We start from the raw sequence: 26,391 nt of genomic DNA, 5'->3' as shown, positions 1-26,391 counted from the left end.
AGCCTTTATTTAGGAAAAATTGAAGAGATACAGTTGAATCAACATCATCATTTTAAGTTAAGCCTTTTTTCCCTACAATGATCCGGCTGCTCTTCTTCTGAGTTTGACCGAGAACTGAATGTGAGTTATGGCCATAAATTTAGGAAGATTGTCCTGAATGTGTATCTTTTTTCTTTAATATTTATTTTTCAAGCTTTAAAAATGTGAAAAGGTTATATCTTACATAGCTTCTTGTAGCCCTACAGCACTTGTGCTAGAGTGATGAAAACGTCAATCCATCCATTTTCCAACCACTTTATCCAATTTGGGCCAGCCGGATCCTATCCCCACAAGCAACACAAGGCGAGGTACACCCTGGATGGGACACCAGTCCATTGCAGGGCAGACACACAGATACACACAAACACTCACTCCAGGGCCAGTTAACCCTCGAGTATGTCTTTGGCATCCAGTCGTAATGAAAAATGTATACATTTCTTCTCCCTATAGCGCCAGGCACCCATGGACTTGACACAACTCGCAAAAATAACAGTGTAAGGCCACAGATCCTCATCCAGGCACAATGATTTAATTTATTCAGTAAGCCATTAAAGACCAGCTGATCACCCCCAACAGCCCATTAAACAGTTCTGAGATTCAAAACTCTCAACTTCAGGCCATAATGACAAACCTGAAGCCTGAGAAAGTGCCAATATTGACTAGACAGCTTAAGAACCCTGAGCAATCCCCTTTACCAACTATAAAATGCAAAGTCTCAATTAACTAATTGCACTAATTAACTAAATAACTAATTGCATAAACTTCAAACAGCTGCACCATTGTGTCATGGGAGATTTTCTGTGAGGAAGTGGCAACATTGTGGTCAATCAGAATAGGAATACTGTATATTCATTCTTTTTATAACCTACAGTAGCTTGATCAATTGTAACCAGTACAGTTTTGAAATCACTGCATATAATATGCAAACCCCACATAATATGCAATTTGAACTATATATATATACTGATGCAAAAAAGAAATGCGACACCTCCTCCTCCACACGCTGGCCCTTCCATCTGCGTGGAACAGGCTGAAGAGTGACTCATCTGTGAAGAAGAGGACCTGATGCCACTGCTGGCGAGTCCATCAAAGCCTCTGTCTGGCCCAAGCCAGTTGGTTTGATGTCTAGGAGGTGTGAGCTGAGGGCCTCTGACAGGTCGCCTTGCTCTAAGGCCAGCAGCATGGAGCCTCACTGTCCTGTCACTGATGCGGGCATTGTGTCTGCCGGCAGTTTCGGCAGCAGTACAGGTGGCAGATCTGAAAAAATCTCTCAGATGGACCAGTCTGATGTGACAGTCCTGTTCTGGTGTGGTTACTCAAGGGCAACTGGATCTTTAACGGTCATCTGTCCTGCCAGTTTGCTGAAACCTCCTCTGCAGTTGGGACACAGGAGCGGCTTACTCCATAGTGTCTGGCAACACTGGCACATGACGTGCCTACCTGCAGCATGCCATTGGCCCTCTCCCTTGCTTCTGGTGACATTTGAGGCATTATGGAATGCACAGAAAACTGACAAAAATGTGGCCTTTTTCTTGCAGTGAGCTAAGCTTTGAATTAAGGCCTTTTTAAAGGTGACCTGATCAGGCATTGTTCCACCTTTACCAGGTTGGGTAAAAGTGCACCTAACGAGCTTTCATGTGATTGGCAAGTTGCAGTGCCTTACTGCACATGCTGTATTGCTGGTCAGAGGGCTTAAAACAAATTGACAACTTTTTGTGAAAGTACATACGCTATAACTATAGTATTCTTATTCCAGAAAATGTTGCGTTTCTTTTTTCCATCAGTATATTGTAGCGTTTTCGAGTTCACGCAGGACAAAGGACAAGTGGAGACGAGATAGTGAAACAAGCGACTGCTTTATTCTCCCATTCAAACCAAAACCAAACACAGGATATACACACACATAAGGGGACCTACGGAACACGTATACAGGTTTAGGGTGGTAACTCGTTAACAGAAGAATATACACTTAGAAATCTACACAGGACACTTAAACTAATATAACACTATTTACATAAGCAGGGTCAGCTGCTGGTCATTGTGCTAACCCTCAGACTCCCCCCGGCTACTCCCAGCCTGCTTCGCGGTACCCTGAGTGCCTAGGTGCGCTTCCTCCTCACCACCGGGCGAGGGCGCTACAATATATATCTAGTTCAAATTTTTAGATGTTATTCTCATTAGTTTTTAAGAGTATTAATGGTGGCTATTTTGACCTGCATGACTCTGGTCTTGACACAACAAATCTGGGAGCAGTAATCCAAAACCGGGCTGGTAGATTTATTTACAAGGATAAAGAAGTAGGATGGATGAGTGTGGAGTCTGGACATCTCTCATTTGTCAGAGAAGATGGTTTCCATTCAGTGGTGGCTAAGTAGACATGACGACTTTCACACTGTGAAAGATAGTGCACAGTTACAGTAACAAACTTCGGACTTTTCGGAGCACTTCACATCGATCTTCAAGCCAAAGCAATATGTTGGGCCTATTATTGGAAACACATAGGCACTCATAGGGGACTTTAATTCTCAGTTTCATTTTCCTTAGGAAAAATACAGTTCTAGTAAAAGTAAACTGAATTGAAAAGAGAACAAAAACAACTATCTTTGTGGGTTAAGACATTCAATAAATGATTGGTTCAGCTATGGGTTTATATTTGCCTTAACCCTTTGAGTATTTAGTAGTTAAAAGAAAGTTTGGACATATGGAAGTAAAGAGTAAAGTATTTTTCCATTCCATTTGTACTTAACAGTTTGTCAATAATGCATTTAAACTTAATCTATAGCGAAAACTGCAAAGATCTGTTGTTGTTTTTTCTTAGAACAGAAATGTTCCTGTTGCTGTTTTGTGAATGTTGTAGCCATCCAACACAACCATATCAAGTAGTTTGAAAATAAGCTCCTGAACTCCTTTAGAGGCCTTTTTTTCCAGATACAAGATTTCATCTGTATGTGGATATTGTTAAGTTTTTTTACATTGTTAAGTTGCTCTTTCTTTTAAATAACTGAACTAACAAAAGAAAATGGGACAGCAGAATGATGACTAGGATTAATGAAATTGCACATTTCATGTATTTCCAAGTACATAATCAAAGTGCTTTGTACTGCAACTCCGTTAAAAATTTTAGGACATATAGTATGACACAGTCATTACTCCCAGGATCCCATTGAGTGTTTAGTGCACAATTTCTTTTGAAGCATTCAAAGGGTTAAATAGGAAATCCAAAGTTAACTTGATTGCTCAAAACTGTCATGGTTGAAAAGTGACATAATTTCAGATGAGACTTAATTGTATAAAGAAAAAAGCCTCTGGGTAAATAATTGAATGATCCTAAAATAACTCCACTCTAAAAAATAAATTCTGGACATGGTCTGACAGCCTTTGTAACTAATCTTTCAAATTATTACTTTGTATGATTCATCTTTCAACTTTCATTTGAAGAACATCATCAGTCCTTTGTGTCAAAGAGCCTATTCTAGAGCCTTCCTGTTAAAACAGACTGATAAAATCAAGGGCTTGTTCTCCAGCCATTTTCACCTTAAGTACCTGTCTTATTAATAAGTAAGAATGCATTTGTTTGAACTGAAGAATTGCCTGTGCTTTGTCATTAACAGAGACTGCTCTTCAGGAACTATATTAAAAGTGTCAATTTAACGAGAGGGCTGATTTCTTGTTTTTCATTTTGATTAAAATTATTATCCATTAATAATCTATATTAGTAGTACTATGATATTCATTTTCATATAAAAATGAGAAAATAATTATTTCTGTTTTATGTTTGTTAAATGTATCTGTGTTTTTCACTTGCTACTAAGCTATCAAATAGCACGTACAGGAAATTAATACATTTAAGACATTGTGGATGTACTGGTATACCTAAAGATCCTACTTTAAACATCATTTGTCAAATATGTGTGCTCTATTGTACATGTATAAAACTGCCTTCAAGTTGTACTTATAGGACTTCTATCTCTGAAGGCCTCTCCGTTGTACACAACCACATCTGTTCACGAAGTCTGGGAAATGAAGACATTTCTTGTCTTAGTGCAATTTTTCTTTACTCAGTTTTATCATAACTTCATAAAACAGAAGATGGAATAAAACCTTAATGGAAACATTACATTTGACCTTTGTACTTCTGTATACCTTCTATAGATCAGGTAAAGCAAAAGAACCTCAGCACGCCACCACCTCCAGACCAACACTTTTCTGGCTTTCCATTTTAAAATATACCCATTCCTGGATTCACCAATCTAATTCAAAAACTGTTTATAAAGTAAAAATTTGGAAAATCAAAAAAATCCCATTACTTTATATGTGAATTGTGAAAGAACACTATTGTTAATGTAAATAACCCTACCGTATGTACCCTAGTATAGCAGTTAACAAGTTAAACAGAGAAGGTACTGTAAAGAGCACAAGCACTCAGAGCTACTGTGCTGTGGGAGTTACAGCAAACAATTTGTAAACAAGGTGTTCCTAAATCAAGAGGTGGGTGTATTTTAAGATTATTATAGTAAAACATTTGCAGAATTCAGATAAACATAGTTCCTGCATGCAAGAAAAGCAGTCAGTACATTTGTAGGGAAACTCTTGCAGGGATAGGTATTTAGAGTTGATCTCTGAGAGACAATGGTGTCTTTCTGTGGAAGGCCTTTGTACATTTATTTCAAAAACTACACTCAATGCAGTGTGACATCTTGTATCAGTGAACATTTAAAATCTTATTGTAGAAATACATATTTGGTATGTCTTTATTTTCCTGAAACCAGTTGTATAATAAGATTAATGGACTCGAGATTGTGGAGTATGATGGCATAAAAACATTTCCGGAGTGGTGAATGGAGTTGGCTGGCTGCTTTGTATTTAACTGTAACAAACTCAAGCTTCTCCAAGACACACCGTGTTAAACAATATTACTTTAGGAAAAAGTGAATGCCATTCAAAGTCATTGTGCTTCCAGTAAGCTACGCCCACACTTTCTGTTTATTAATTGGGCTAATTGCAGTGAAGGAAGCCACGCTTGTCTTTCTACTGTATATACTGTACTCCTACTCAAAAGTAGCTGCTCAGAGAGAAGTGCTGCATTATCATCAAATAAATCTTTCTTTTTGTCCCGCAGCCCTTCTTTGAGTTTGTGTGCTTATAATAATATAAAAGTCAAAAGTTCACGTAAAACTTGTTTAAATCTTCTTTTTGAAACCATTGGCAGTCAGTGAATTTTTCTTAAGAATATGCCATTAAAAGGTAAAGCAGCATAACATGAATACAGATTATGCACAAAGATAAAATGTCCTCACCTGTTCTCTCTCCATTCATTTGGTGAACTTCATAGACTGAAGGTATTGCATTATTGAATTTATTGCTTTTTTAGAAGAGAGATAGAAATGGAAGAATCATCTCAGTGATTATAATATAATGTGCATTGTATTTGTAATTGTACACATGTTGTAAGTATACACTGGGATTCAACATGGATATAAAATAAAATAATGCATTATTTTGCACTTCAGGTACAAGTGCAGTAAAACAGCTTCATTGTAGACATACCTCATTACTCTAGACACAGATCTATTGTGAGTTCTACACAAGAGCTGTGTCTAAGACATTGCAGTTGTAAGCCTTTGATTTTGAGAAGAGACTATTTGAATTCATACCGTATATACACACATTTATTCATCTTCTTTATCAATTCTCATTTGGTTAAAAGAATAAAGTTGCCCTGTTTTTTTTAGCTTTTTTACTGAAATGCCTGTAGACTAAAAAAAAACCCTTTATTTCTTATTCGTGTTTTCATTAGTTAGAAATTTGGAAGACAAATTAATTTTTCATGTCTGAGGGGCTCAGGAATAATGAAAACCTTGGATACACTGTATATCCAGGTTGAAATAGTATTAGTCATAAAACGTAAAGAAAGAAAACCTTGGGGGAATTGCTTCTATAAAATATAAAATATGGAACAGCAACAACACAGTATAATTTTGATTACTTGATCGTTCATGACTGATCACAATACACTAAAGTGAGTTATAGCTGCATAAGCATCAGATTGCCTCATTAGTGAGAGAGTTGATTGAGAACAGGAGACAATATGATTTAATATGCAGTGCCTAGTGAAATTCAGGGAAAATGTACGCAGAAAGGGACCAATATGTGCTGCTTATCAAGAAAGCAACTTATTTGTGCCCTCGGTATGTCGGAGCAACACCTTATTGAACTCAACAGCAATGGAGCCAAGTCCTTCTTATTGAATTGTGATTTTGAGGTTTTAGGTAAACCAACATGATGGATGTCAGTGATTGTGTTGCAGACATGCAGAATGATATGCTTATTGTTGTCTGTAATAGACAAATTAGAGTGGAGGTTAAGGTGTGATGGTCTTAGTAGCATGCAAGACTTGTAATGGTTTATGGCAATCTGACTACATTGCTCTACATTGAAGTTTAGTCCTGGGACCTCATCTGTTGCTCTTCCTGCTGACATATGTTGACATCCTGACTCTTCCAATAAAGAGTCTTCCATGCATTTATCTAGCCACTTCTTTCGATTTCAATTCAGGTTACCTTCCATTCAATGTCAGACTTCAAATTTTGATTGCTATTCAGATTGGTCGAATCTAATTCCTCCCAGTCAGCGAATGAAATCTACTGTAGCTGCTAAAAAGTGTTTGTCAAACAATTGTTATAGCAGATGTGTCCAATTCATATTGTTGTGACACTAATTACATTTCATAATGGAAATTAAATATTAAAAAGGATAACATATGATAAGAAGTCTCTATGTACACATAGAGGGTGACTTATCTCACTATCAAGTCTCTCAATTTACTGTTCTTGCAAACATTTTAATTGTAAACATCCTAAACATTGAATTGAAAACATCCTAAAATGAATCAAATCAAAACTGTGTTGTGTATCATTCTGACATAATGGACATGTACATTATAAATGTGTAGATAATTCTTTCTGCAATTAGTATTCTGAAATACTTCTTCCAGAAAATAAACTTTGATGTATTTTTTTGTAATACTGTATACAGTAGAATACAAATGTGTTAATGTGGTACTCAGATACAGAATTCATGCTTAAGAATGTACGTTTTTACTGAGCTTTAAGAAACTAATTGTCTTAGCATGATACCAGCAAAGTCGTAAGAGAATACTTTAGATTGCAGTCTTTAATGGAAACTTTTTTTGTGTGTGCAATTACAGAATGTTTGCCAAACCCTTTGGTGTTCAGTGAATGGTTCATGCCGTTCCAAGTTGGACTCACCTGCAGATGGAACCAGATGTGGAGAAGATAAGGTATTTACTTGCCTATTCACATATTTAATTACTCCAGTGTCAAGGTTCTTCGAGAATTGATCAATTCTGCCTGCCATTCAGTTTTATCCCGATCTGCATTCAGATTATTAATTTTCAGTAATGTAATTTTCAATATCCTTTTTGAGGATATTTTGAGTTTGTATTATTCTCCCTCTGTGGCAGTTCTCTGTGGCAAGGTACTTCACCCGTACTGTTTCAGTAAAGTACTCAGCTGTATAAACGGGTGTAAATGTAACTTGTTTTGGATAAACATGTCATCCAAATAAACATGATTGTCTTCATGCTCCTATAATGGACTGGATCACTGTCCAGAGGGATATCGGGCCTGAATTTTTTAGTTTTAGGACAACTTGCTTGTTTTCTTTTGTGCATGTCACTTTTACATTGTGAATGCCTTTTCGGCACCAGCGCAGGAAATGAATTTTTGATTTGGTAGTGTTCAGTCAGATTTCTGCAGGAAGTGAGTAGCTCGTAATCAGTGCACAAAAACAATAATCCTAAGCAAGGAGAAATTGTAGAAATGGCAGCTGGAAGAGAATAATTTTACTCATGCTGTCCTGTAAACCCCTGTATCATTATCTTTTGATGGTTGTTATTAAAAACACCTTATTATTATATTCTTTTTGTAGTATGTAGGGACATACAGTAAGTGTTGTCAAACACTAACCAGAGATATGTTGTGTAGTTCACTTTAAAATGTTTCTTTTTCAAATGTTTTGATTTTTCTAAAAAATCAGTTTTATCAGATAATTTCTTTTCAAAATGATTTCAAAAAATGAGAATGAAATCACTTTTATTTTTAGATTTAGTTATATTATTTATTTTATTCATTAAGAAAATGTAGTATGTGCTTGAGAAAAGGAATATCTTTTATCTTATTATTTGCATTTTTTTAACAACATTAATTATCTAGCTTGATCTCATCATTGGTACTGGTGAACCAGAAGGTGTCACTCTTGCCCCCAGACCAAAATTTTCAAACCAAAGTCCCATCATGGCGACTGGGGACATTATGCTTTAGGGAGACACATTACCTTAAAGCCCTGACAACTTGATCATTATCCCCGGTGTCCTGGCTAAATTCTGGTGGGCCCACTTCTATATACAGTATCTTATGTTAACAGTATTATTTGGCATTACTCCAGAGGTTTCTGTACATGCAGTTCTCATTAGTGAGAATGATTTCCATGAGTTATCCTACTCTCACCCACATTTCTGCCTCTCTATTACATCTTTATTATCTGTACTGTACCTTACACTTAACTGTGTATTTAGATGGGGTAATGACCCTTCAGTGCCTGATTCTTCTAGTATAATGATAGTTCAAAAGAAATATTTTCTTCTTTTAAGTGTTATACTGTACTTCAATTATATAAGCAGAAAGTTTTAACTGTTTGACTTTCAAGTTATTCAGTGTAAATACTGTAATGTTACTTCCAAACTGTTTGAGTTCTCTTTTTTACTTTCAAATACCAGTTTATTGTTTTTTAACTCCTTTTGCTTCATGATATAAAGATGAAAATACATTTTCTAGGACAGAAATACACTTCTAGGAAAAAGCTGCTGATATATTTATGAGAAAATCACAACAAATATCAAAGTCTGAAGCAGAAAAATCTCAGCAGCATCTTTCTATCCTTAACTGTTCGTTAACTGTTATTCATTAAATGTTCGTTAGGCTATGAATATGCATTATCCTCAGGAACAAAGGATACTGAATGTGACACACTGAAAAGCCAATCTGTGGAAAATTTTGTTTAGCAATATAGTGGGTAGTTACATCTCTATCACTCAATCTTATTTTCAATCAGTTTTCATGGCAATTGATCAAGAAAGGGAAAATGTATATTTTTTCTTAGTCTTTATGTGGGGTGATGAGTCACACAAATTCAGCATTGCAAAATTATAAAAAGAAGGACAATTCCTCATTTAGTCTATTAGGTGTAACAATATAGTCGTGCTTCTTTATGTAAAAACAACTTTCAACTGTCAACTTTCTCATTAGCCTAGAATTTCAAGTAATTTACTTAGTTATGTTTTGTACGTGAATGACCAACCTAATGTTCTGCTTTTTTTCCAAATCTGATGTTGTAATTGTCCTCCTATGTTCATTAATACAATCCCTAGTAGTCCATCTGCTTTTTCTAAGATATACTGTAGCAGTAAGCAAGGACTTTCTGTAGCTTAGATAACTCCTTCTGAAGAACAGATGGTGAAACACTTCAGATAAAAGATATCATGTGTTTTTGGTTTACAAGAATAATTCTTCTTTGTTTCTACTGTGCACTACAATGATACCGCTTTACAAACATTAAAATGTTTAAAAGTGGTAGACAGATAAAATATGCAATCAAGAATATGCAATCATTTTGATGTTTAAGTCTTTTTTAAAATAATTTCAGACAAAGGAGATACTGCAGATATGTTTGATTTCTTTGTTTAGTTTTTGAGATCAAGAATATAATCCATGTCAGAACTCATCTGAATTGATGCAGATATTCATTTTCCAATATTCAGATGTAAGTGTTACACATCTTTTATGCATCAGTATAATTGTAGTAAAGTATATTCGTTAATCTGTACAAATTGTGCTATAAAATATGTATCCAAGTATTTAGTCTTTTTTCATTTAAAATAAATACAGTACATACCCTGCAGGCACTTGGATCTACTTTTTAGAGCCTCAGGATTTGTGCCAGGTTTTGCCAGTACAGCTACTGTAGGTCTCAGGTGTGTGTCTGGGAGGAAAGCATTTGTGGTCTTCATTGCCTAGGCTGATACCAACTGTGCAGCAGCAAGCAGAGTTGATGAAGAGGAAAAGCTAACTTTGCCTGAGTGGAATTTTCAAATGTAAGAAACCCATGTCTGTACCTAGGTCTCCTTTAATCGTCAGTGGATAACAAACACACCTTCCAGTTTTGTGCCGTTTATTCCCACTTCCCAGTGTGTCCCCAGACAAAAATTCTAATCCCTTCTTGCTTGAAAAAGTGCGTCACAATTAATTGCGTCACAGTCTAAGTAGACTTAAAAATGGAATACCATGAGGAGCACAAACAACGGGATGAAAAAAAGAATGAAACTGAGAATGAAAGACAGAAACATCTGAAGCATCCTGTCTCAAAAACAGGTGTTTTAATAAGAAAGTGATGGTTGTGAAAACAGTAACACTCTAAGGATGCCAGTAAGGTGCATCAACGGCAAGGTTTTTTTATAAGATAATAATATGGCTGTTATAAAATAATATTATCGTTAAAAATATGGACTTAGTAACACTTTAGAATTATTTACAGATATTCTTGTCATTTTGACGACACATTTATTCACGTGATCAAGGGTGACACTAAACTCAAAGACAGTAATGCATCATTATAACATTATTACATGACTGTGATATATTTTTATCTTTTCATTTTTTTATCAAGAAACAGTCATTTAAACATCAGTCACCTTATTTATAGTCCTGTACTAGGCTATATACTTAAGTTTAAAACATAAATAAGAATATAAGAAGGTTACAAATGAGAAGAGACCGTTCGACCCATAGTGTATGTTTGTGAATAGAAATAATTTTACAACATTATACTATTTAGATATATAATTATGAGGTGTATGAATGTTTAAAACTTCTACTACAAGGCGAGTATAATGTATAATATATGACTAGGAATGAAAGATGAATAAGAATAAGTTACTATAAGTACTTAACCAGCTTCAGGGAGAAGTAAGGCAGCTGAAGACTTTTCTTCTTCTAAATTGGCTTCATAGTTTCTTGGGGAAACCTGATTAAGCATAAAATCACATTTTTGACAAAAAAAAGTTAAAGGAGGAAGAGATGTAAAGATCTTTCTTTTTGATATGATAAGACAGTCTTCACAATTTAATTTCACACTGGTTATATAATTATTTTATTTTTACGTAAAGTGCTTTGAAAGCAGCCATGTTTAGTCTTTCATGTGAAATGCATATTAAAATATTCTGTTGTCAGTCTTTATTAAAGGTTTTAGGCACAGTGAACAGACACGGGTCTTGGAACTTTAAAGGTCTCGTAGGCAACAGGTTAGAAACAAGGGCCTCTTGTAAAATCTTTCCCTTTTCTTGCCTTGTGGTTCTTTAACCCCCTTTGAAACATGGGTGCCTACTAAAGAAGTGTAAGCACGCCAACTGCTACTGTAGGTATGACACTCATTTGCATTTGGGTTAGCATTTAAAGCTACTCACCACGAAACCTTACATAAGCTGAAATTCATACTCATATATAGTACATTCACATTGTAATAATACAAAATTGCAGCTTTCTATCAACCAGAATGCATTTCTGCCATGCCTAAAAGGGTGTAACACTGCAAGCACACAGCAGGAATGATTCTAAACATTACACAAGTAACAGACAAACTGCACACAAGGCAGTGAGCAACAAGGATGAGGATGCTGATTGATGGCACAAGATGGTAATTTTGCTAATTACTGTAGAAATTTTGTCATCTCGATATTTTTTGTTATTTCTGTACTCTCTGAAAACTCTTCACATAGAGTAGAATTTACGTAAGATGGGCAGTTGCTGTTGTTTATTATGTTCCAGGTCACAGTGAGATTAACTCAAACTAGCTGGCAGAATTGGTGGTGGTCCACCTGCTTCTAAATCCTTCAGAGCATTCACAAGTCTTGTCTAAGGAAGGCTTAAGGTAGTGTTAAAATCATGTTTTTAGGTTGACATTGGAGAGTAAAATAGTCCTAGAAAGTTTTTTAAGTGGATAACTTAAGAGTTTCACTGAATATTTGAATACACAGGATTTGACAATGCTATCATACTGTACATTGGACTTCCAGTGTGCATGTAATACAATATGTGATTATTTGTAGCATCTTAATTGCATTTCTTGTACTTCTGTGATTATCTGTAAACAATAGGACCTCATTTTAAAGTAGATGAATAATTTGGGACTATTTGAATTGTAATTTCATTTTATTCCAGGTTAACTTTAAGAAATATGGGTTTGATAGGGATCACATTGTGTTTTCATACCGTATATTTTCATATAATAATTCCTCTTTATTAACATAAATAAATGGTTTATTTATGTATGCATATATTTGCAGAGTCTTCAGAACCCAGCTGAATTACAGCTCTTGGGGATAGGATTTGGTGACCCCAAAAAAATGTTTCATAAGTAATGAAGAAACCACTGAAACTCTGTCAGTCACTGAACACTATGGACACACCAGACAATTGTTGTCACTGTGCACATAGCATCCAAGCCCATTTAACCCTCTTTACAGTTTTTTTAGGGTAACCCAAATGTAATATAATTAGCATACACTTACATGAGTAGTTAAGCAGACCAGTCCTTATTACTGGTAAGAACGTCCACTTTTATGGGTGATAAGTGAAAGGAAAGTAGTTTGAAATTACAGTATGTCAATTACTTCGGTGTAGACGTCATGACACAAGTAAGAATAAAGTGAAGTGCATGTGATTACCACTTGTCAGTAGCAGTGAAAAAATGCTACTATTCAAAAATATCTACAGTATATAAAGACTTTAGGGAAAAATGCCACTCAGAGTGTATAATAGAGACTTGTCCAGTCAAAATCTTACTTGGAAAGCTTTCTGAACTCAGACTTACTGTATATATATACTAATGTATTTAATATATACAGAAAAGTGGATGTTTTTATGTTACAAATATTAATGATGGAAATACACCGATTGCTAGTTGTCAAACCTACTGCATATTTAGTCTATTACATTGTGTCACAGTTTTAGTAGAGTATCACTATCTGTTGTCAGTGCAGTCCTGATCATCTCTCAGAGAATAATTATGCTTGTTGCATTCCTCATTTCCACTCTCCAGTCTAACCTATCCTGTAGATTCCCCATGGGGAAGGACTGATGAAGGCAGTGAATACATTTCAAGAGCTATTGTTATTCTTTCTACTTTAAATATTTGAGGTCCAGAGAGGTTCACTGTAGCTGTCTGTTTAGGTTCCTTGGTATTGTAATCACTATTACTGGTATTATTCCAGATTTAAGCCAATTCCTCATTTGTTTAACATTACAATATCCATAAATAATTTGTAGTAATTGAAGCATTTAGTTATAGTTTTATTGGATATCTAAAGAGTAATAATGTTTCGTGTGAAACAATTGTTCTGTGTTTTCAATTACCTTTCCTTTAATATGCTGGGACATGGGGTTATTTTTATAATGAAGAAAATTACATTTTGTAAAATAAATTCCATTATTTCTTAAGTACTTTAATTGATGTTATGAAGCATTGCTTTAAAGTAAAGAAGAAAATGTGGTTACAGGAAATTACACATGACAGTTGGGCTGTTGTACACAGAACACAAAATAGATTAATTGATCTAAATCAGTAAAGCATGTCTGAGAGTAAGGATATAATACAGAAGGAAATCTAGTATAATTATTCCAAGTTGTTTCATTTTAAAAAAGTAAAAAAGGTTGTCAAATATTGTGTAGTAAAAATTAATAGCACAATTTTGCTTGGCTGATTTAAATGTGACAAGAATATGATAAAACCATACATTTTTCTGAGTGTAAATGACTAGGCTGTGTTCTTTCACCGTGGTCTTCATGAGTATGTAAAGGCTCTTGTTTGACTTTACAAGAGCTTTGGTTCTTGGTTACAGAACAGAATCTTGAAATCTCCCAACATTTCTGAGTACTGAAAAAGTGTAATTTAGCATTTTTTGTTTAGGTTCCAGATTTAGTTTAATAAAAGAGAGAGACAGAAAATCATCCAAGCAATGTTCCTATAAAGATGAAAAAACATTAACTAAATGACTTCAGTGAAGATCCAGAGAAAATACTAATAAGAGAGATCTTTTCAGTCAAACGTCCTTTTTGGTTCCTGGCAAGGTCTTGACACAGGAGCTCCCTGGACTTTAATATCTTATCTCTAATGTCATTTTGAAATGTTAATCTGAATAATGTAAGAACATGTATAAAAATGAGACAGGGATTCATCCCATGTAGACTGTTTGGTAGTTAATTGATGTCAGGATCTCATTCAACTGTTTCTTAAAAGAAAAAACAAAAGTGTTGGTTTCAACGGCAAGGCTCGAGAACTTGTTCCAGACTCTAGATAACATGGTAATAAGTCAGAAAAACCAATAACTGACAGACATACTAACAGGTTATCATGCTAATAAATTACAACAGAGACAATAATACTACACCAGTACTGCAGAAAGAGAGGATGGTAAAAACATGGTAATTCTTTCTTTCTTTTATAGCATGCTTTCAATTGCAATTGTTGCCATTTACAGTACATAAAACATTACATCTCTGCATATAATATAATAAAATATCAACAATATAACCTCCAAGGCCTTGACAGTCAAAAATGTTTAAAATCAGTATGAAACTCTGCCTTGCAGCACTGGGGCCCTTGGTTCAATTCCTTGTAGTGTTTAAATGTTCTCCCTGTGTTTGCTTGGGTTTCTTCCAGGTACTCTGGTGCGCCAACCCACTAGTAGATTCTAGGGGTGAAAAAGGCATGAATCACTTAAAATTCTAGAATCCAACACCTGTAGATAATTAATGAGGGAATGCACCCAAGTCTAACTGTTTTTTTCTTCTTCGTAGTGGTGTATCTCCGGAGAGTGCGTGATTGTGGGAAAGCTTCCTGAAACGGTGAATGGCGGATGGGGAGTGTGGAGCCGCTGGTCTCACTGCACGCGGACATGTGGGGCAGGAGTTCAGAGCGCGGAGAGGGAATGTAACAACCCAAAGTGAGCAGGATTCCTTCCATCTCTTCAGATGTGTTTTAAAGGGGAACTGCAATGCTATTTTTACATTTCAGGCTTAGAAAGAATCATTGCATTTCAGACCACAGTAAAAGTAAAATGCACACGGTAATATGTAGAATCTTCAATTTACATCACAAAAATAAATTAAATTTCCAGGTATGTGCAGCATCATTTTCTGAGATTCGGAACGAGGCGACAAAACTTCCAGTGACATGAAGTGGCCCTATTACAATGTAAACAAGCAGGCTTGTGAATCTATTTCTTTAATCCAATAGAAATATTGCTCTCTGATTCAAAAGACATTTGTGATGAATTAATGGATGTTTAAAAACAAAGAGCAGACTTTCTCAATAAGACACTTATTGTAGGTAACAAGGTACATATTTTACTAAAATGACAAATGCAACCTTTTCAAGTAGGTTTATTGACTACGCCTCTCTTTACTTGTCGGTGATTTGGTATTTACAAAATTTGTACACAAATTTACACTTGGGGGAGATGAGGAGATGAGCAGTAACCTACTTTTTGTAATTCCCAGAATGGATCATTTTCATAACGGAAAAGATTTCAAAGTCCCCTGCTAATGTTATTGATATGTGGAAAATTGTGCTCAAGTGAACTCAAGTGTTTTGGGATTTGCTCAGCATTGTAGAGAAGGATACTAACAGGAAACTGGTAAAAGGGACTTAAAATATAAACATTTTACAGCATCAAGCTGCTGAACAACTTGTCCAATATACAGTATATACATACTGATACATCTGCTGTGAACAGCAATGCTCTTCATCTTCACCTTTCCCACTTTCCTTTCACAAATCTCAATCTTTGACTGTCAATCTGCAGTTGACCCCAGCTAGCGTAGTAGGTTTTGTCTTGCTATAATGCAAGAGGTCTTCTTCTTCTTTGTTGAATCCAATTTAGTTTTTCTTTTATTTTTCTTGGATACACCAATGTGTGACTGGGAATTTGCAAGTTCTGCCCTGTTCACTTGGCCTGGTAGTAACCTGGCCTGGGAGTTACACTGAAGAGTTACCTATCGAACCTCACCCGCATGTCTTTGTGAAGTGGAAGGATACTGGGAGACATTCAATGGCCAAACAGTTGGGAAACCAGCCTGGAACCGAACCCAGAGCTGTGGGGCATCAGCACTCCAGTAAATGATCTATCTTGATATGCTCTTTCTTTACTGTACATCTGGTTCATGTGCTAATGAATTAATATTTTTCTTTCACTTCTTTCACTACAGATACTAAATCGGTACATCTGTACATCTGTAGTGTCTGTGTCATTTTTGCATTGATGGTTCAAGGTGCCCATCACAATTTAGGCTACATAGCATCTTTTTGAGAAAAAAAACATTTAAGCATGAGAAGAACATATCACCTTGCCACTTTTAACATACTAGTGTATTGAGAAGAGGAACATACTGTAGCTTACTGTATACAGTATATATGATTTTTATATATTCAGTCTGATCCACTTGTTCATAGTGACACACCCTTATATCTACAGAGAGCATGAACAGCACAAAGACATGGGTGCTTAGGATTCACAAAACTTAATTCCATCTTTACAGATGCATCCACTCAGAACGCAAGGTATTTCTTTCAAACGTGTTACCTGTGAAGCGGCACATTGCATTGTGTAATTCACTTGCCAAAGACGATCGATAGGTGGCACTTGTGGTCTGTGAGATGTTAGTGAAACGATAGCTTCATTTAATCTCTTTCTCTGCTGTGTAAGTTTAAATCCACTTAATATGGAATATTAACATGGAATTTTCCAACTAATGGGAAGCTGAAAATAAGCATATAAGTACATGTAATATATACCTAATTTAATGAAAATTTCAGCAACAGGTAATTAGGAGACAATTTAACTTTAAATTTTGATTATGAAAAATATATTTCACACATACTGTACTGTAGTGTCTTTAAAGTCATATGGTCTCACACATACTGTAACATATACCTAATGTACATACAGTGAACGGTAGTGGCAGCTAAATATAAAAAACAAAGTAAACATTAAACATAAACATTTCATGCATCAAAGTCTTTAACATTAGTCTTCAGTAACATATGGTTGTTATTTTGGGAAAGTTTTGACATGCTTGTTCTAACTATATAAAGTTTATATACTTCACAAAAAGCTAAAATGTTTTATCCTTTTCTAAGAATACGTAAAAAGAACACTGTATTTGCTGTTGTTATTGTTATAAAAAAAGTTGTAGTACTGGTTTAATATCACTTGATAGGTAGTATTAATATGGAATCATGTACAGATCCAGCCATTCAGAATGCACTCCGGATAATGCAGCACATTTTTAACAATATTCTGTTGTGGGACTTCACTACTTTGTACAACTTCCAGGTGCTGCAGTGAATGCTTAATGTGGCATGGTGAATCATTTGAGTTATCACCAGAAAACTCCTGGTTTTGAACCCCAGTCAAAGCTGAGTTCCTTGAGACCATTGTTGTACTAAACTGCCACGGGCTCAATGCACTACATTAGAGTCTATGAATGTTTCATTGTCCGTTACAGCTATAAGGACAGAAAATTTAAAACGAATCTCAAAATGTTTCCACAACATCCACAATTGATAGTTTTAGCATCCAAAATTTCTTTAGCTACATGATTCCATATTAATGTTACCTATTAGTAAATTTAGGAAGTAATTTTTAGTAAAACAATAGTAAAATAGGAAGTCAAAAGATGGCCTTAGCTATCAGGACTTTATGTCAAGGTGTTCCTTTCAAAACTTCAGTGGAAACAGTGCCCTTGAAGCTGGGTATTTTTAAAACTCAGGACTGAGCACAGAAAAAAAGAAACCGAAAATCTAAACAGGCAATCAGATTAAGTCATCAATTACAGTATCACAAAAAACAGACACCAGTGGTCTCCCACTGACCAGATTTGGGAACCACAGCCTTAGGTGGCCAGACGGATGGATATTAAAAAATTTTGCACATCACAAGTCTTTATGTTTTTTTGTCCAGATTTCAAGATTCTTAAATTCAAAAGACATATTTATCAGGCAAGGCACATAACTTGAGTGAAATAATTGATTGTCTAAATGTTTTTATCTATAATGAGAAGCTACTTTAGCTTTTAAGTGAGTGAAAAAGCTATTAATTGCCTAATGCAGAAATATTTTAGTTCTTGTCTGCAGTGGGAATGGAGACTTTATAAACAGACAGTTTAAGGGAATCCTAGTGGAGCTGTAACATTTGTTGACTTAATCTGTGTTAATTTCATTTTTATTGTTATGCAGCATTTCCCATATGCAAATCCCTATCTTGCTTGCAAATTGTTGAAACAAAAATCTCAATAAAACATTTTATTCTCATTTGAACCATTACAAAGCATTATTGATCTATCTTTAATTTCTACAGCTAATATTTAATTATTGAATCTTTTTAAAAAGAGAAATTCTCTGAGGCCAGAGAAAACTCTCTATTTTAAAACTTTTTATTTTTAAGATTAGCACATTTTGCAGTTTAAATGCTAGTAGAAATGTCATAAATTCTTCTAATTAAATTTAGAAATTTACATGAAATAATTTGTTGTTGTTTTATAATAATAATTCCTTACATTTACAGTAAATAGCACTATCAAAGAGCTTCAAAGGCAATGGGCATTCTCCTCCACCACCACCAATGTATACTCCCCACCTGGATGATTCGACAGCAGTATGCACCAGTATGAAGTGATGAAGCCAATTAATAAGTAAGGATTATTAGGAGGGCATTACTGGTGAAGGCTGGGGGCAATTTGGCCATGACATCAGGGTAAAACCCCTACTCTTTTTGAGAAACACCCTGGATTTTTAATGAACACGGAGAGTCAGAACCTCTGTTTTACATCTTAATGGTGGCACCTTTTTTAAAGTATACTGTATCCATCACAATACTGGGACATTAGGACCCACACAGACCACAGGGTGAGCACTCCATACAGTACTTGTCCCACTTATACATTTTCCAACAGCAACCTTAGCTTTCCCAGGAAGTCTCCCTTCCAGGTACTCACACCTGCTTAGCTTTAGTGGATTGATAATATTTGAACAATTTACAAAAGCTCTTTTAATCCATATCTTGATTAAAGATATATAATATCATACAATATCATACTTTTGAACAAAATAAAATACAGCATCTTAATCATACATTATACAGTATATCCTATATCCTATGTCCTACTGTATGTCCTATGTCCTATGTCCTATGTGCTATATCCTATATCCTACAGTATATCCTATATCATATATCACTAAGATGCTGTGGCTTTTTTTTGCTCAAGAGTACAATATGATTATGACTGAGCCGGTATTTACTGGACATACACACCCTTGAATAATACATATGGCCTCCTAGGTCTGGATACAGAAAGCAGTTTCTCTCTTCACACACAAGTCGAATCCATGCCTCCATACCAACTGAATGATTGACGCTTCTGATTGGCTTGATTGCTTACATTTGAAATAATGACAGTAATTATCTTTTTACTGTTCAACATTTTTCCTCATTAAAAAAAACTACTGTATTTTTACAAAAAAGTGTTCTGGGAACTTATTCCTTAACACACTCAAGCAGGTTTTCCGGTTTATGTTGCCAAACAATTTCGAAGGATAGTAGGAGTCAGTTTGACCTTTGTAGTATATTTTGTCTGGCTAATGTTCTGCTTTAACAAACTGCTGATCACAGATGGTGTGGAGTCTTTAACAAACTGCTGATCACAGATGGTGAGGAGTCTGCATACAGGGAGGAGGTTGAAACCCTGGCTGCATGGTACCAGGAGAACAACCTCTCTCTTAAAATCAGTAAGACAAAGGAGATGATTGTGGACTATAGGAAACATCAGGGAGGAGACCACACACCTATTTACATCAATGGGACTGCAGTGGAGAGGGTCAGCAGTTTTAAGTTCCTGGGAGTTAACATCTCAGAGGACTTAACCTGGACCCACCACACCAACATCGTGGTCAAGACAGCACGGCAGTGCCTGTTCTTTCTCCGCAGGCTAAAGAAGTTCGGCATGCTGTCACATATCCAGGCCAACTTATACAGGTGCACTATTGAGAGCATCCTGACTGGTTGCATCACTCCCTGGTATGGGAACTGCTCTGCCCAGGATCGCAAAGTACTGCAGAGGGTGGTGAAGTCAGCCCAGCTTATCACCAGCTGTGAGCTACCAAGCATCCAGGATATCTACTGAGCTAGATGTCTGAAGAAGGTCAGGTCCATTCTCAAGGACCCCAGATATCCCAGTCACAAACTGTTTTCCCTCCTACAGTCCGGTAAACAGTACCAAAGCATTCGGTCCAAGTCCAACAGACTATGGAACAGCTTCTACTTCCAGGCAATAAGACTGCTAAATAGCCAACCTGCAGCTTTAGCAAATCACCTGTAATGGCTACATGGACACACAGTTTTCACTGTATTCAGCATAACTGCACTACATGTATGTATTGCATACACCATGGACACATAACAGCTCTACTCATATTGAGTTTTATTAAATTTAAAAAAAATGTAACCTCAATTTTGTGATTTTTTGTGTTTTTGTGAATTTTGTGATTTTTGTCATTCTTGTGATTTTTGTGAGCTTGCAGAAAAAGACATTTCATTGCCAGCAACTACTGCTGCACGCCATATTCTTGTGCATTTGATAAATAAACTTTGATTTGATTTGATTTGATTTGCTGTGAAGGGTGCATTTTGAAGGGTGTTCAATTGCATAATAGAATGATAACCGCAAATTAAGTAGAAGTTTTTCTGGAAATTACTGTCGTACAGTTTCAATAATTTAGAACTTAAATAATTTAATCCCAATTAATCATTTTGTCAGTCATTTCTTCTTTTGTAAGGGGCATAAATAACAATTATTATGTAAGTCAAGGTGTTCCTCCAGAGTTTTACAGTACTGTGTTACTGATGAATACTGCCAGGGAAACTCTGTAGCTCTTGTTAATTAACTGTACACTCCATGGTTTGATCATGTCTCCACAGTCTCAGTTGTTTGACTCTTTCATTTTCAGTAAAGGAGCTGATGACCAGATCTTGCGTATGTCATCTGGATTGTTTCTGTGGCAGGCTGAAGCATTTGATTTAATCTCTGGAATCTGTAAGAGATGTTTTTTGTGAAGGTCCATGCAGTTCCACATGATTCTCCAGTTTTCAGTGGTGTCGAATCCTGATATGTTTGGCTTTGTTGGATAGGATCCAGAGAGCTTTTTGGGAATTTCGGTGAATTTTGGAATGTGGATGGGATCTTCTTTGTATAGTACATGCAATCTGTTGTAGAAAGCCCACATCTGAGAGTTTGATCAAGGCAGTAGTTCATTCACATGAAGCTATTGAAGAGTTGTGGACTTCAGTATTCTGGCGATTATCTGCATAATGTCATCTATAATAGTAGTAGTTGAGGAGTTTAGCATCTACAGTATGTTGTGTACCCATAGAGCAGAGGAGTATTCTGCCATGAAGTAAACCAGAACAAAGAGGCAGTGTGAAGAGTCTTTATCTGAGCCCTACATGAGTCTGGTTAGATTTGTGAAAAAAAAAGAGTTTTAGGAGAGTACTTGTTGGTGTTGCTCTTGGTATTTAAGGCTTTTGTTGAGTGTACTGCCAATGAAGACTTTTGCTGCAGAAAAAATTTTCTCATCATTAGCTTGCTGGTTGCCAAATTGGAATCTGCTCATGAATCAATCAGTAACTACTGTACCTCTTAGGTCTGCTAATAGATTCCAGGCTTTCCTCTATTGTATTACTGTATAACATACAGTAATTGCAACCAAAGTCTTTACTGTTTTTTTAGCATTTTCATTAGTTCTTTTGGAAAAGATGATGGCTTCACCAGATCAATATTGTTTTTTGTGAATCTGAAAAATGAATATTGAATCGTTGCTCAGGAGGGTAAACATCTATTTCATTGTGCTTTGTTTGCATCAGTAGTGTCTAATTACACACAGCCGGTAAAAAAGGAGCAGCTAAATAAATAATTGGAATTAGATGTTTTGGAGTAATATTTTTCATCATATTACTTATGTGGCTGTTACTCTTCCATCTTCAGTGGGGGGTTGGCAAGAAGCATCTAAATTTAGTAGCACTGTCACAGTTAAAAAGTATTTAGTGCTGCTTGTCAGAGAGCTCCATATAAAATCTCAAATCAACATGCTACCTCACTGAAATAACTAAACATCTGTCAGAAATAACTGAACACCCAAGGCTATGTATGCCATCAGTGTATAAAAAGCATAACTCTTTGTCTTGCTGCACTAAGGCAGGGTCTTCACCTTTTAGCTGTTTTTGGCTTCTTGGCCTATTTTACATTTAGCTGACACACACACCTCTCTTTCCCCTTCCTATTTTTCTCCTTATCACTTTCGCTCTAAAAAGTCTCTCTTGTATTATTGTTGTGTTCTGTAAGTGACTTTGTGTTCGATGTGGTCTTTGCTAGTTAGTGACCAGGAAAAATTGAAAGTGACTTCCTTATTCAAGTAAAAACGAAGATTTATTTTAATACTTTCATGCTTTTCAATGTCCCTCTGTTAAGAAACAAGTTTGTCCACGTTGACTTTGATAAAATCTGTCATTTGTCAACCAAATTGACTTCTGTTATGCCTAACATGCGCTACTCTTCACTTCATTCTGAATATAGTTTCTGAGGAAAAAGTGAGAACTAATTAGCACATTTGACTCGGACCTCTGACTTACAGTACTAAACGTCTTTGCTTTCCCAAGCAGCAAGCCAACTCCTCATTAGAAATACACTACTTTGTATTAGTTAAAGTGGAAGATGTCTCTCATGTCTGATACTAGCCCTGTGGGTCATTTGGATGTGATACAGTGTGGTGATTCTAGATAAATTCACTATATTTTGAATTCTTCTAATTGCATGTCTGGTTCATAAATATAAGGGCTAGAGTGAGGAGATAATTAAATTCCTTTTTAATTAACTGCATACCCCTTCTGTGCAGTACTGCTGAAAATAAATACAGTATACTGTATGCCCATATGGAAAAATATGATTAACAGTTTTTAAATAACATTGCTTAATATATTTTAATTTTCGCTAAAGATCAGCAAAATACATAGAACATCTGGACTAGAGAGGTTTTGAGGGGAAAAGTCATCTCATTAATTTATAAATCTATTCCAGATGTTCTCAGAATACTTTCAGTGAAAGTGTCTACTTTCAGTTGCTGCCAGAAGTGCAGCTATATGCTGAAGAAGTATGTAATCCACAATTGCCTATTTCAATAGTCTGCAGACTCAATAAAATAAGAAGTTTCACTTAATCTTTCAGACTGCATTCTAGCTGTTGTAACTTAGAGTATAAACTGTGCCTTTAGCTCACCATCAAGAAAGCCCACATTTATCTCCCTCAACCTATTCACAACCAAGCACTTTGGCCTTGAAAACATTTCTAATAGAAAAGCCAATCTGAACTATCAGAATATTTTTTTTTGTAGAATGGCCATAGTTGACATTTTCAGACTGAAGGTGTTGGTGCACTGCCTTACAGGTTAAAGGATATATTCCAAACCAAAGTAGCTCATCGAGCCAGAGTTCATGCTGGTTTTAGTTCTGTTGCTGGTGCCCACTTGTACAGGTGGGTGAACTGAAATGATTGGGGTAAAATATCTAATTTAATGCACAATAGCAGTGTCTGCAGCAAGAACTCAAACCACAACCTGTCAGGTGTGAGAGCAATAATTTCCCCACTATGATGCCCCCTTACTTGGGCACATACTGTACAATGATAATGATCTACTTCCCACTGGCAAAAGTGGCAAGAGATTATGGGAATATCACACACAGGCTCTGCTGCTGATTTGTTTATTACCTGTTTCAAAAATAAAATACACTAGGCTCTTTAGAGATTTTTAAACCAGGGTTGCTTCTCCTGAAAATGATTATGTTTTTTCATTTATTGCCACAGGGGTGTAATGAATATATATATATAAAATGATTTTGTGTTTTGCAGGCCAGAGTATGGGGGGAAGTACTGCACTGGAGAACGCAAGAGATACCGCATATGCAACACTAAAGCCTGTCCCAAAGACAAGCCCACCTTCCGTGAAATGCAGTGTAGTGAATTTGATACTGTTCCCTACAAAAATGAGCTGTATGAGTGGATTCCAGTGGCTAATCTTGGTACGTATTGTGCCCTCCTTGAGAGAGGAAACCCTGAAGCCTTTTTTTCCATTATATCTCATTATCATCTGCCCCAGCGCATAACGTGTTGCATGTCAGGTTGCATTTTGTGTTGATACTGTATATGAATTTTTAAATAATCTTGCTTTCACATTTTCATGTTGTTGCCATCCTGCCTGAAGTGTAAAAATCATGCACGTCTGTTTTTTCCTTTAGTTTTCTGTAAAGAAAGAAACAGTGGTTACGCAGTTGCGAGTCATACTAGAGGAACAGAAGAGAGTATGATATGTCTGCCCATTTTTTCCCAGTGTTATCTCACAGAAGACTTAAATGCCCAGTCAAAGTGTTTTATTAGTACAGGACTCTAAGGTTAAGACAGGCCTAAAGAATCTTTCTGTGGGTCTCAGGTTGTTGTCTTGCACATTTTTCTTTGTTTCCTTTATGTTTTGTTGATGGTTCACTGTTCTATGCACAATGGACACAGCTCTCTGAGTTACTACCCTTGACAAAACTGAATGTGCTTACAAGACTGACTAACAAAGATAACATTGAGTTTCACAGAGCATTAACCTCTTTGGCATCTCTCAGTCCAGCACTGAAAATGAATAGCTGGTTTTCAATGATGCAAATGGTGCACCTGAGTCTGTAGCCATTATTAACTAGGTTCTTACTCAGGCCCAGTAGGTCACTGGGACAGAGCTTATCTTGGTTTCTGTAGCTTTAACCTTACATGACTGCCCCCTGAATGGTACTGTAGTGTAGTATACTGTATATTAGTTTACTATATAGTCAACGTGGAGAAGAGAAAACACTTTTCTTCGTTAATAACTTTTACAGATCATAGAGTCAAAAACTACTGAAGTTTAAACATAAATATTGCTCACTGTTTCAACATAAATATTTAACAGTTCTTTAATAATGGGAATTTAAATTTCTTCTCGGCTCATTTTGTTACAGTAAACCCTTGTGAGCTTAACTGTCGCCCTGTTGATGAACAGTTCTCAGAGAAAATGCTGGATGCGGTAACTGATGGGACCCCCTGCTTTATGAACAACAGCAGCAGGAACATCTGTATCAATGGCATATGCAAGGTAGTGTTGGGTATGTTTCTTTCTCAAATACTGTATTCGTTAGAAACGTTTATTACCACATATCTTGGCATTAATTTTTATCACTAAGATCTACTGTGCTGATTTCCTTGTCTTTATAACTCAGTATGACAGCTTTTATGGAAAGGCATTAACACACAAGTCTTTTATGTGGTAAATGGAAAAGATTAAATACAAAATGTATTTTGCACAGCGAATACTTTAATAAAATATAGTGTGCATTGTTCAACCTGAAGGATTTTTTGTTCTACATATCTAAGGATATCTATCAGAACAATCTCAATGGCTACCACTGCTTTGCAATTATGAATTGTTTTTTTATGCTACCTACAGTGATTGTATGGTTGTAGAGCATTATTTAGGTTTCAGGATTCATTGTTCCTGATAAATTCAATATATTTTTTACATCTGAAAAATGTGTTAGCCCTCCATTTCTGTCGCTGTCTATAATTTAATTAATTGGTCTCCTAGGGAGCTTTTTGTGAGGTGTTTTATTGATTTGTACTCCAAGATATTAAATTGAATGTGCCAGCAGTCAGGAGGAGTTCAGAGATATCTTAAAATGTTAAATTAAAATATGGCACACACACAAAACATCTATCTCTCCTGCTGTATTACTGTAGATTTACTTTACTCTGAGAACTTGGACTCAGGGTTTTGACTAAAATGACTTTTAAACAGTCATATAACTTAACCCCTTATTTTTCGGGGTGCATGTTTTTAATTTCATAGCAAAATCCTGTTGCCAAAAGAGAATTATTGTCACGAACTGCATTCCTACGAGCACCTCTCACCGCCAACACCCGCGCACTAATTAATCAATTGTCATTCCTCACGCTCTCACTCGACTCAGTCCCCGCTCACTATTGAGAATAACCCTTGGTGCGTAAACTACTCTCGACCTGATTTCTGGCTACCCGACCTTGTTTCCTCCTGCTATGACTTCGTCTCGTCTCTTGTTATGGATTTGGATACTCTCGACATGAC

General features: G+C 35.9%; 1 protein-coding gene across 1 annotated transcript in view; it reads left to right on the top strand.

Moving 5' to 3' along the window:
* adamts12 (ADAM metallopeptidase with thrombospondin type 1 motif, 12) overlaps positions 1–26,391 on the top strand; it is a 152,860-nt gene that overhangs the window by 76,861 nt on the left and 49,608 nt on the right. Inside the window, exons 10-13 of the mRNA XM_088911721.1 lie at positions 7,247–7,339; positions 14,970–15,115; positions 24,126–24,295; positions 25,253–25,386. Coding sequence (XP_088767847.1) covers positions 7,247–7,339; positions 14,970–15,115; positions 24,126–24,295; positions 25,253–25,386 — 543 coding nt within the window. The remainder of the gene's footprint in view (positions 1–7,246; positions 7,340–14,969; positions 15,116–24,125; positions 24,296–25,252; positions 25,387–26,391) is intronic.

This window comes from Atractosteus spatula, chromosome 3, assembly GCF_055471065.1.
Source record: "Atractosteus spatula isolate fAtrSpa1 chromosome 3, fAtrSpa1.hap1, whole genome shotgun sequence".
Classification (NCBI taxonomy): Eukaryota; Metazoa; Chordata; class Actinopteri; order Semionotiformes; family Lepisosteidae; genus Atractosteus; species Atractosteus spatula.
The sequence above is the reverse complement of the archived record's forward strand: the minus strand, read 5'-3'. Positions and strand labels throughout refer to the sequence as shown.